Here is a 9,568-nt window from a genome sequence, read left to right as displayed (position 1 = left end):
TGTAATTACACCATAAATGCATATTATTAAAGTCTACTGTGTTTCACAGTCAACATATGGCTTTTTGGCTAGGTTAAAGGGAAAGAGCACTTTTAGATAAACAAGGCAATAATAGATGGCACTCATGGAGGTAGGCAAACAAAGTTCATTATTAAAGCAATGCTTCCCCTCTCACAAGAGTCACCTAAGAGGGGAATTCCCCCCATTTTCAAAAATGAAATTCAGGCCCTGAATAAATGTCTAAAAATCCTGATTGGAGTATCAATATAAATAGTTATAAATGATAAAAAGAAGGCTTTAAAAAGATCGGTATCGGTGATCGGTATCGGCAGATACTGCTTTCTGTGATCGGCGATCGGCCTCAAAAATCCTGATCAGAGCACCCCTACTAACAAGCAACAAATATTGGCACATATTTTGGATAAAGGAAGCAAATTGACAAAAGGATCAAAATGACCAGATATAATCTAATATATATGATTCTATCACTAAAGCACAATAATAATGACAAAATGCATATCTGAGCTCAATGTTAAAGCTTTTTCCAAATATATTTACAACTTTTAAGTTACATGAACACGTACGGTCTGAAATACTCCCGCAAAATGTTTTTGAAAACTTTATGAACATGTAAGTATTCTTTCTATAATACTGAAAGCAATAAGACACAAAGAAGTTAAACAAAATGTTGAATTTATTTAAAATCATATTTACTTTCCATTTACAGACTATACGCGGTAACGCGGCTGTATGTTTGTCACAGTTTGTACAACACTTGAACGTTTCTATCAGAAATAACAATATAAAAGCATTTTAAGTTCTTACTCCCTCTTCCATGCACATCCTATGTCAAAAATGAATTAAGGAAGCCCTTAAAGCAACAAGAGGCCCGTACCTGAAACAAGAGCGCTTCATTTGTATCTCAGCTCGCTGCTTGTTACCTGTGAGAGACTGTAAGAGTGTATCTGCTCCTCAGCGACTACAATCGTGTTTAAGACAGGGACAGCCTGCTAAACAAACAGCTTCACACACACACAACTATTGTCAGTCTCAAGCTTATATGCACACATGTGGACATATACCAGATACATTCCTTCTATATGAGACTCCTCACACATACAGTCTCTCTCATTATCTGTCTCCATCTCTCCCTCTGGTAGTTTTTTCCCTCTCTGTCATTATATTTTTCATCACCACTGGTTCCCTAATAAACTCCTCCTTGTGTGTAAGTGTGTTTATGTGACAGTGGGTTAGAGTTGAGGAGAGAGAGAGAATGCATGTATTTAAAGGTGATGATTGACAGGTGAGTTGGTCATGTGACAAGAAGCAGTTTATGTACTGACATGAAACGCTGTATGAAAAAAGAGACACATGCATATCAATAGAATTACTGTAGAACAGGGTCTTATCAGGCTTATTCATTTTTTTCTCCAAGGTCCACTTATTCATGTAAGCGTGTTTTTACCTTAATAACAATCATAATTTAGTTATTCTATGATCATTTTCAATTCAATTCAGATTTGCACTACTCAAAGTCTAAAGATCAGATTAAAATGATTTTGCTCAATAAACTTTAGCCTCTTGTATTCAATGTCTAATGTCAGAAATTTGTGCCAAACTTAGCATCAATAAATGCACTTCTTTCTCACAAGCGAAGTTTTGGGTTCTGAATGTTACTGTATGTCTTCATACAATGAACTCTTGTATTGGGAAACAAAGAACCAAGAAAATTTTAAAAAAACATCATTAGAGTTGCTATGACCCAGAAGCACATTTTGAGTTTTATGCAATAAAAAAAAAAAAATTTTAAAAATGAAAATGTCACCCTACATTTAAATGATTATATCTCAGCTTTTTTTTTTTTTACTTTAATGCACTTGAAATGTGTTTTTCTAGGTCAAACCAACTGATGGAATGCGTAACGTGATTGTTTCATGATATGACAAAAAATAAAGCAACTTTAATATGTGTCCTGTGCAGAAATACATTTTATCATAGTGTCATGTAACTTCATATGAAATAAATATTTTTTATTCATGCATACAATACTGTTCAAATGTTTGTGGGAGTGGGTAATATTTTTTACTCTTTTTGAAAATTCTCTTGCTCACCAAGGCTGCATTTATAATCAAAAACATGGTAAAAAACAAAAAAAAACACAGAAATATTGTGAAATATAACAATTATTATTGGAATATATTTAAACATTTTTAAATGTAATTTATTCCTGTGACTGCAAAGTTGGATTTTCAGCAGCCATTACTGATTATTACCTTACCTAAATGTATTATATATATATAAAACATTATTGCTCAACTCAACAAAAACAATGAATCTCGTCCCAACGTGACTTTCATCACTTATCTACTCCAGGCCTCATTCAAATTACAGCAAAGAAATTCAAGAACAACGAGCGTTTAAAAGAAGAGGAGGAAAACACAGGCAGTGATGGATGCCTCTATAAGTATGTGGACCATGTTTTGATTCCTTCCCCATCCTGAGCACAAACCACACACAAAAACCCTCCCATGATGATTGACAGACAACCAAATTAGATTAACATGCCAATCATTCTCCTTTTAATTTTTCCCCTTAACTAACCAAACAAAAGACAAGAGTATTCAGGAACGTTTTTAATGCTGTATATTGTAACTATTAGCTTTCTGGGAAACCATGAAAAGAACATATTAACTAACTATAGGTGAAAAACAAAGACAGGCAAACATCCTGTCAATATGATCCCTGCAATGATTAGGATTATGATCTTTTGTGAGAGAGTAAATGACTTTAAGCTGCTCTAAGTGATGTTAACTGCTTCGCTAACTTCCACCAGACATGTGACCAGAGAATGACTCAGCTGAATCAACCATCTTTGTGTCAATACGCACCACTAGAGTTACAACACTGAGATTTCCTGTGTGTTTTAGCAGCCCTGTGTCAACAGCCAATGACATAAATGCTGCAATCTTGTGCTTTGCTTTGTCCGAACTGCTGGTGGGTTAAAGGGGAGGAGGAGATGATCTGAGAGGGATCAGAAGGAACGAGCAGGTGTAAAAACAGTCCCAAAGGTGAATGAGAGAATCTGATGCTGTCCCAGACTGCTGAAATAGCTATCACATGAACACACAATATCCAGGGGTAACACATATATTGTTTCAATAGAATAACACTCCACATTTATTTAGGAAAGGTTTAAGCAGTTGATATTGACAGTACAGCGATGTGTGTTTAACACAAAAATATCACACTTTTTTTTTTTGCCATTTATTTATATTTTGTTAAGAACCCAAAAATATATTGGTTTGACCAAAAAATGTAAATTAATAAAAGCAAACACATTTTCTATTTATCAAATAATCCTGAAAAAAAAGACCAAAAAAGCAGCACAACTGTTTCAAGATATGATTTTTAGCACCAAATCATGTGATCCTGAAGACTGCAGTAATGATGCTGAAAATTCAGCTTTGCACTCACAGGCATAAATTACATTTCAAAATATATTGATATAGAAAACAGTTGTTTTAAATAAAAAAAACTAAATAATTTTTACCATATCTTTTATGAAATAAATGCAGTCTGGGTGAGCATAAGAGACATCTTTCAAAAACAATAATTAAAAACATATATCTTCCTGCATGACTCATTGTATGTTGCTATTTTTTTTGCATGACTCAAGTGTATGTTATTATTATTTTTTAATTGTTTGTCATTTTAATCAAACTGTAATGAATTGCTCCACCACTTTCTTTTCTGGTCAGCTTTATCAAGCCTCTTATGTAATGCCCATTCTTTATTTTTTGACAGTTTAATTCCATGTTTCTCCTGAAAATATGATGCAAATGGGCTGTGTACCGCATTTCATTCTGAACACTCAAAACTATTCCATAAAAGTTAGCATATGCTTCATGCTGCATCGATATTATGATCCTCCAAAGCTATTGTGACAAACGCATTCAAATTCTACTCATCGGTTTTACAATATGAGCCAAAACCCCTCCATTGACTAGCCTAAAGTGTTTACATATTTAAATATCTGAATGCTGAGGTTAAGTATCATGTCAGCAATTAGCAGTCGCAGTGATATTACTCTGCCCAGTGGATTTTTATGCTAATCAACACAAGAGCTTGTATGTCCAGCGTAAGCTGTTGCTAGCGGCCCATTCACAAAGTGATGTGCAATTCCTGCTCTTGATAAAAACACACAATGATGATATTTGCATAATGGCTTTGCTTGCACCTGCTTCCAGCAGTGCTTTGCTTCCTAGCTAAAGACACACACGCACAAACAAATACGGAATTTAAACAGCTTTAGAGTGACTCACATACAGGGAAACTGCATAAATACAGAATGCCTGCTGAGATATACAATTACATGTGGATTTATGCATGCACTCGTACAGTCACCACTGGCTGAGTTATAGAAGAAGAACGAATTCAAAAGACCTGAGCATTCACGCAGCTACAGAACGAGATAAAACTGTAAGCGATGAAAAGAAGAAGAGAAAGAAAATGGGAACACAAAGACAGTGTGTGTCTAGAAGTAGTAAATTACGGTGCAATTTTCTGCTAAGGGGACGGAGCTAATTGATGGAGCCAGAGAAAGAGGAAGTCAGTGAGAGATAGCAATGAGAGAGAGGGGTAAGAGAGATCAGCTCCTGCGGTTGGCCACTCAACTTAGCCCCAAACCCTAATCTACATCTCACATCTGAGAAGACCAGCAAAACTTTCTTTGTGAAGCTGGTCGAAGCAAAGGTTGGGCTGGGAAACGAGAACAGGTCCTTCATTTGAACAGATACATTTTAAAAAAATAAAAGTATCAGGATTAAATTATCTTCACAATATTTGGTTCTATTAATGCCCTATAGGGCCTTTCGCACTGCGGGAACCTTTTCATAGTACCAGAACTAATTGTGGAACTACCCATTTTTGCTGTTTTCGCACCGCCGGAACTGGGTGCGATTTTAGTACTGGACTGCCTTTTTCGAGAACCAAATTAGCTCCCACTCCGGAGCAGGGTCTAACCAGCACAACTGGTATAAAGCGTGACGTAAGTAGACATTGATGGGCCAAACGCGTATGAAAATCCCCTCACCCGCCATGATTTAAAACGCCGTGTAAACATACTGTAAACATTGTGTCAACTTATTTCGCAAGTATGGAGAACAGCGATAGATGCACGGACGCTGAAGTGCAGGCACTTGTAGTAAATATAGCACTGCCAGTTGTCGTTGGAGATTCTTAGTCCTCCTTTCCGTTCTTTCAATTGCTTTACGTATACGTCGACTTTCCATGTCCATTATTGTGAAACCCGCGAGACACAACAAAAACACAGCTCACAGCGTCCTCCATCCTCTTGTTGTTAATGTTGCTGTTCTTTGTTTCTGTTGTTGAACGCCGCGCACAAATGACGACGCTGTCGACCGGCTTACATCACTTCTTAGTACACACTGTCGGTGCGAATGCAACCCTTTAAATGGTACTGGGAAATAGTTCGCGCAAAATCGTCCCAGTACTTTAGTACTGTACATTTAGTTCTGGAACTAAAGCGGTGCGAAAGGCCCTAATGACTATTCAGTTTCATTCACAGAGTCTAAATGCTAAATGAATGACTCTTGTGAGTCAGTTCATTTTAGTGAATCCAAAACATGCAGTGAGACCAATGAAGCCCAATTCCTGAATGAATGACTCTTATGAGTTGGTTATTGTGAATCAAAACACTTGAATCAGAGTGCTTACTGAATTGTTCTAACTCACTTATTGAACCGCAAGTCATTACTTTATTATGTGATTAAAGATACACATTATGCAATTGTAATCAGTGGCATTATTTTTTAATAAAAGATCAACTAATAAATTAATTAAATATGTTACAATATTTTTTGTTTGTTTAGTATTGTTATTTAATATATAGTTATGGGATGCCACATCTAAAAAGCATGAGAAATCTCATTACAAAAATCTGTGTAAACACTCCTTTTACAAAAATATTATGTATATTTGTTTATTTGTTTGCTTGTTTGGGATAGAAATTATTACTTTTAATACAATTTATACTTTAATTAAAAGCAACAGTGAATACATTTATAATGTTACACAAGTTTTCTATTCTGGTTGGTAAATAAATAAATAACTTCTATCACGGGTTCAAAAAATATTAAGCAATATTGATAATAAAAATAAATGATTCTTGAGAATCAAATCAGCATATAAGAATGATTTCTGAAATTCAGCTTTGCTATCACAGGAATGATTTCCATTTATTAAAATAGATGTAATATATAGGGATGTAACGATTAACCGCGAGCCGGTTGAAAATCGATTCAAATATGTGACGATTCAAATCGGTTGAGATGCTAAACAAATCGCGATTCATTTAGGTGTAGGAGTTTATATAAATGTATGTCTGAGGGGAACTTACTGTCTTTAGAAAAGTTTAGATGGTATTTTTTCTTTTCATCTTGCATCTAGTTTCAATTTCACAAAGAAATGTGCAGCATTTTGTCCAAGCAATAATAAAAGGACACATTTAATTTATAATTTGTCTTAAATCTCATTTTGTTAAAAAACAAAACAAATCGTGAATCGAATCGAATTGTGAAATCAAAACCGTGAATCGAATCGAATCGTGAGTTGAGTGAATCGTTACATCCCTAGTAATATACTAAATATATTAAAAGGGAAAAGCGTTATTTTAAATTGTAATAATATTTTGCAATATTACTGTTTTTACTGTATTTTCGATTTTAATAAGCGTAGCCTTGGTTGGTATAAAAGGCTTCTTTCAAAAACATTTAAAAATCTTACCGACCTCAAACTTGTGAACGGCAGTTTATATTTGTTCGTAAACTCTAAAAATGAATACATCATGTTTATTTTTCCAAACATTTCATTTCTTTAAAAGAATCCATATTTGAACTGTCAAGAAATATGAATCATTAATTGGAATCAGAACCAGAATCTTTAAATTCCTCAGGATTCCCATCCTTACCAACTACAGCAGCATTATCTTTCTTCTAAAGCTAGTTGGCCAAAGAATGCAACACACCAGCCTCCAAACCCAACATACGCTGCTTTCCGCTGGGTTTCATCACTGTCAAAACAAGAGCAATGCCTCAACGGACCACCATTACAATCAGAACCTCCAATAACAACAAAACGCACGTATAGACCTCAAGCCCTTTGAAAATGATCCCTTTGTTGCGTCCAATCAGGCTTTACAGCCGCCTTTGTAATCGAGACAAGTCAAAACCAACCGCTGCCCCTGGTTCATGTGTGATACGACCGTCAGCGATACTCAGACTTCTAGGGTTTGTTTTGCTTAGTTTTGGCTTGGCTAAAATAGCTCTTTATGTCTGTAATCTGGCTTGTGCTTCCTCCAAACCTACACATTTACTGATGGTTTTGAGAGTTTTTTAAAGTTTCAGCCAAACTACCCCCTTAAACCAGATGTTTATAAAGAGAGACTGCAAGAGAAGCAAAAATAACAGTATTAAAGTGCATATCCATAAGCCTGCTGGCAACATCAGCGAGAATCTACTGTATTACACTCTTCGAAAAAAAAGGTACAAAGCAGTCACTGGGGTGGTATCCTAAGGTAAAAAAGCTAAAAGGTTCATCTTTGTACCTTATTTACTCCTAAATGGTACATATTAATATCTTAAAGGTACATACAAGAACTTTAAAAGTACATATTAGTACCTAATGTTTACCTGGACAGATCTAACAATATATTTTAATGAACAAATGTGCATTAAAGGCATTATAAAAATACACTGGCAGTAAAAAACACAACCAGAAGGCAATAAAAGGTCTTACCATCTGAGAACGACTCTTGGGGCATCCATTAATGTCCTCAATCTTCTCATTTGCTGTGGTTTCCAAAAAGAGAGAGAAATACAGACAAATTAATTGCTAAAAAAAAGAAGAAAATAAGTGACATATTTCATTAATTGTAAGCCTCAAGTGCAGTATGTCCTTTCTGCGTCTGTGCCGGACAGATTTTTGACCCCTAATGTGGAAACTAGATCAAGTTTGAGCAACTGTGTGGCAGAGCCTGCTGGGATGCGACTGGGGCTTTCCTGAGGGTGTCTGCTCTCCACCCTGCATCCCGGCGGGCCCGTCCCCAGCCCCCACCCCACGGCAGCTGAAACAGGGCCGTTCACTCACAGCTGACAACTGCACGCATGCCTCCAATGACAGCTACATGCCTGCAGGAATCACTTTACCTCCTGCTCTGTGGGGAAAATGTGTCAGGAATGTGTAAGATGTCAGGTGAGTAAGCATGGAGGACAGACACACCTGAGACGGGCTGTCTCAACAGAGGGGCTCTCGGACTACCGGAGAACCATCTGGGTGGCCATGTCTTCTAAATAATTTGTGATTTAATTATTATTTTATAATGTTATTTTCATATGGAAGCCCGTTTCCGTATTAAAAAAATAAAAAAGGTAATGGCAATCTTTTATCTCACAAATACATCGAGATGGCGCCGCAAATGGCAGCCACGACGCTGAGCTCCGCAATTCTTCTGATGTTTTTGTTTGTTTGTTCTGTGTTTTGTCATTCTTCTTCTATAATTTTACCAGAGACGAACTCCAACAGCTGTTGTTCAAACGTGCGTGTAGACACAGAAGAGGGAAACGCGCCGGCGCCCTGGTTAAGCTCCGCAAGCGCGGCTTTCGAACTGCGCTCCCAAGCATTCATCTCGTGAATGTCCATTCCCTTCTTAACAAAACAGATGAACTTCTTCTCCTCCCCCTGACCAACAAGGACTTTTCAAACTCTGCTGCACTGCGCTTCACTGAAACCTGGCTGAGTGAAGCCATTCCGGATAACGCGCTTCATCTGCCAGAGACAGTAATATACTGGATCACTGTTACACTACAATAAAGGATGCATATCACTTTGTCCCACGAGCAGCTTTGGGGCTCTCTGATCACTGTTTGGTTCATCTTATACCAACCTACAGGCAGAAACTGAAATCAGCTAAACCTGTTTTAAGGACTGTTAAAAGATGGACTAATGAAGCAGAGCGGGATTTACAAGCCTGTTTCGACCTCACTGATTGGAGTGTTTTTGAAGCTGCTGCCACCGATCTGGACGAGCTCACAGAGACTGTAACTTCATATATCAATTTCTGTGAGGATATGTGCATCCCCACCAGGACATTCTTATCATACAATAATGATAAACCGTGGTTTCCTGGGAAACTCAAACAGCTTCGTCATGCCAAAGAGGATGCTTACAACAGGTCTGGGGACGATGCAGTCAACATGGGACTGCATTACATCCTGCAAAACCTCGACAGACCTGGGAATTACGCAAGGATCCTATTTGTGGACTTCAGTTCGGCCTTCAATACCATCATGCCTGACCTTCTCTCCGACAAACTGACACAGCTCTCTGTGCCCACCTTCATCTGTCAGTGGATCACCAGCTTTCTAACAGACAGGCAGCAGCTAGTGAGGCTGGGCAAACTCACATCCAGGACTATCGCCATCAGCACTGGCGCCCCTCAGGGTTGTGTTCTCTCCCCACTGCTCTTCTCTCTCTACACGAATGACTGCAC

General features: G+C 37.4%; 1 protein-coding gene across 1 annotated transcript in view; it reads right to left on the bottom strand.

Moving 5' to 3' along the window:
* LOC107746189 (neuron navigator 2-like) overlaps positions 1–9,568 on the bottom strand; it is a 220,775-nt gene that overhangs the window by 75,727 nt on the left and 135,480 nt on the right. Inside the window, 1 exon segment of the mRNA XM_016560341.1 lies at positions 7,816–7,868. Within this exon segment, the coding sequence (XP_016415827.1) occupies positions 7,816–7,868 (53 nt within the window).

This window comes from Sinocyclocheilus rhinocerous, unplaced genomic scaffold, assembly GCF_001515625.1.
Source record: "Sinocyclocheilus rhinocerous isolate Xijiao unplaced genomic scaffold, SAMN03320098_v1.1 scaffold1002, whole genome shotgun sequence".
NCBI lineage: Eukaryota > Metazoa > Chordata > Actinopteri > Cypriniformes > Cyprinidae > Sinocyclocheilus > Sinocyclocheilus rhinocerous.
The sequence above is the reverse complement of the archived record's forward strand: the minus strand, read 5'-3'. Positions and strand labels throughout refer to the sequence as shown.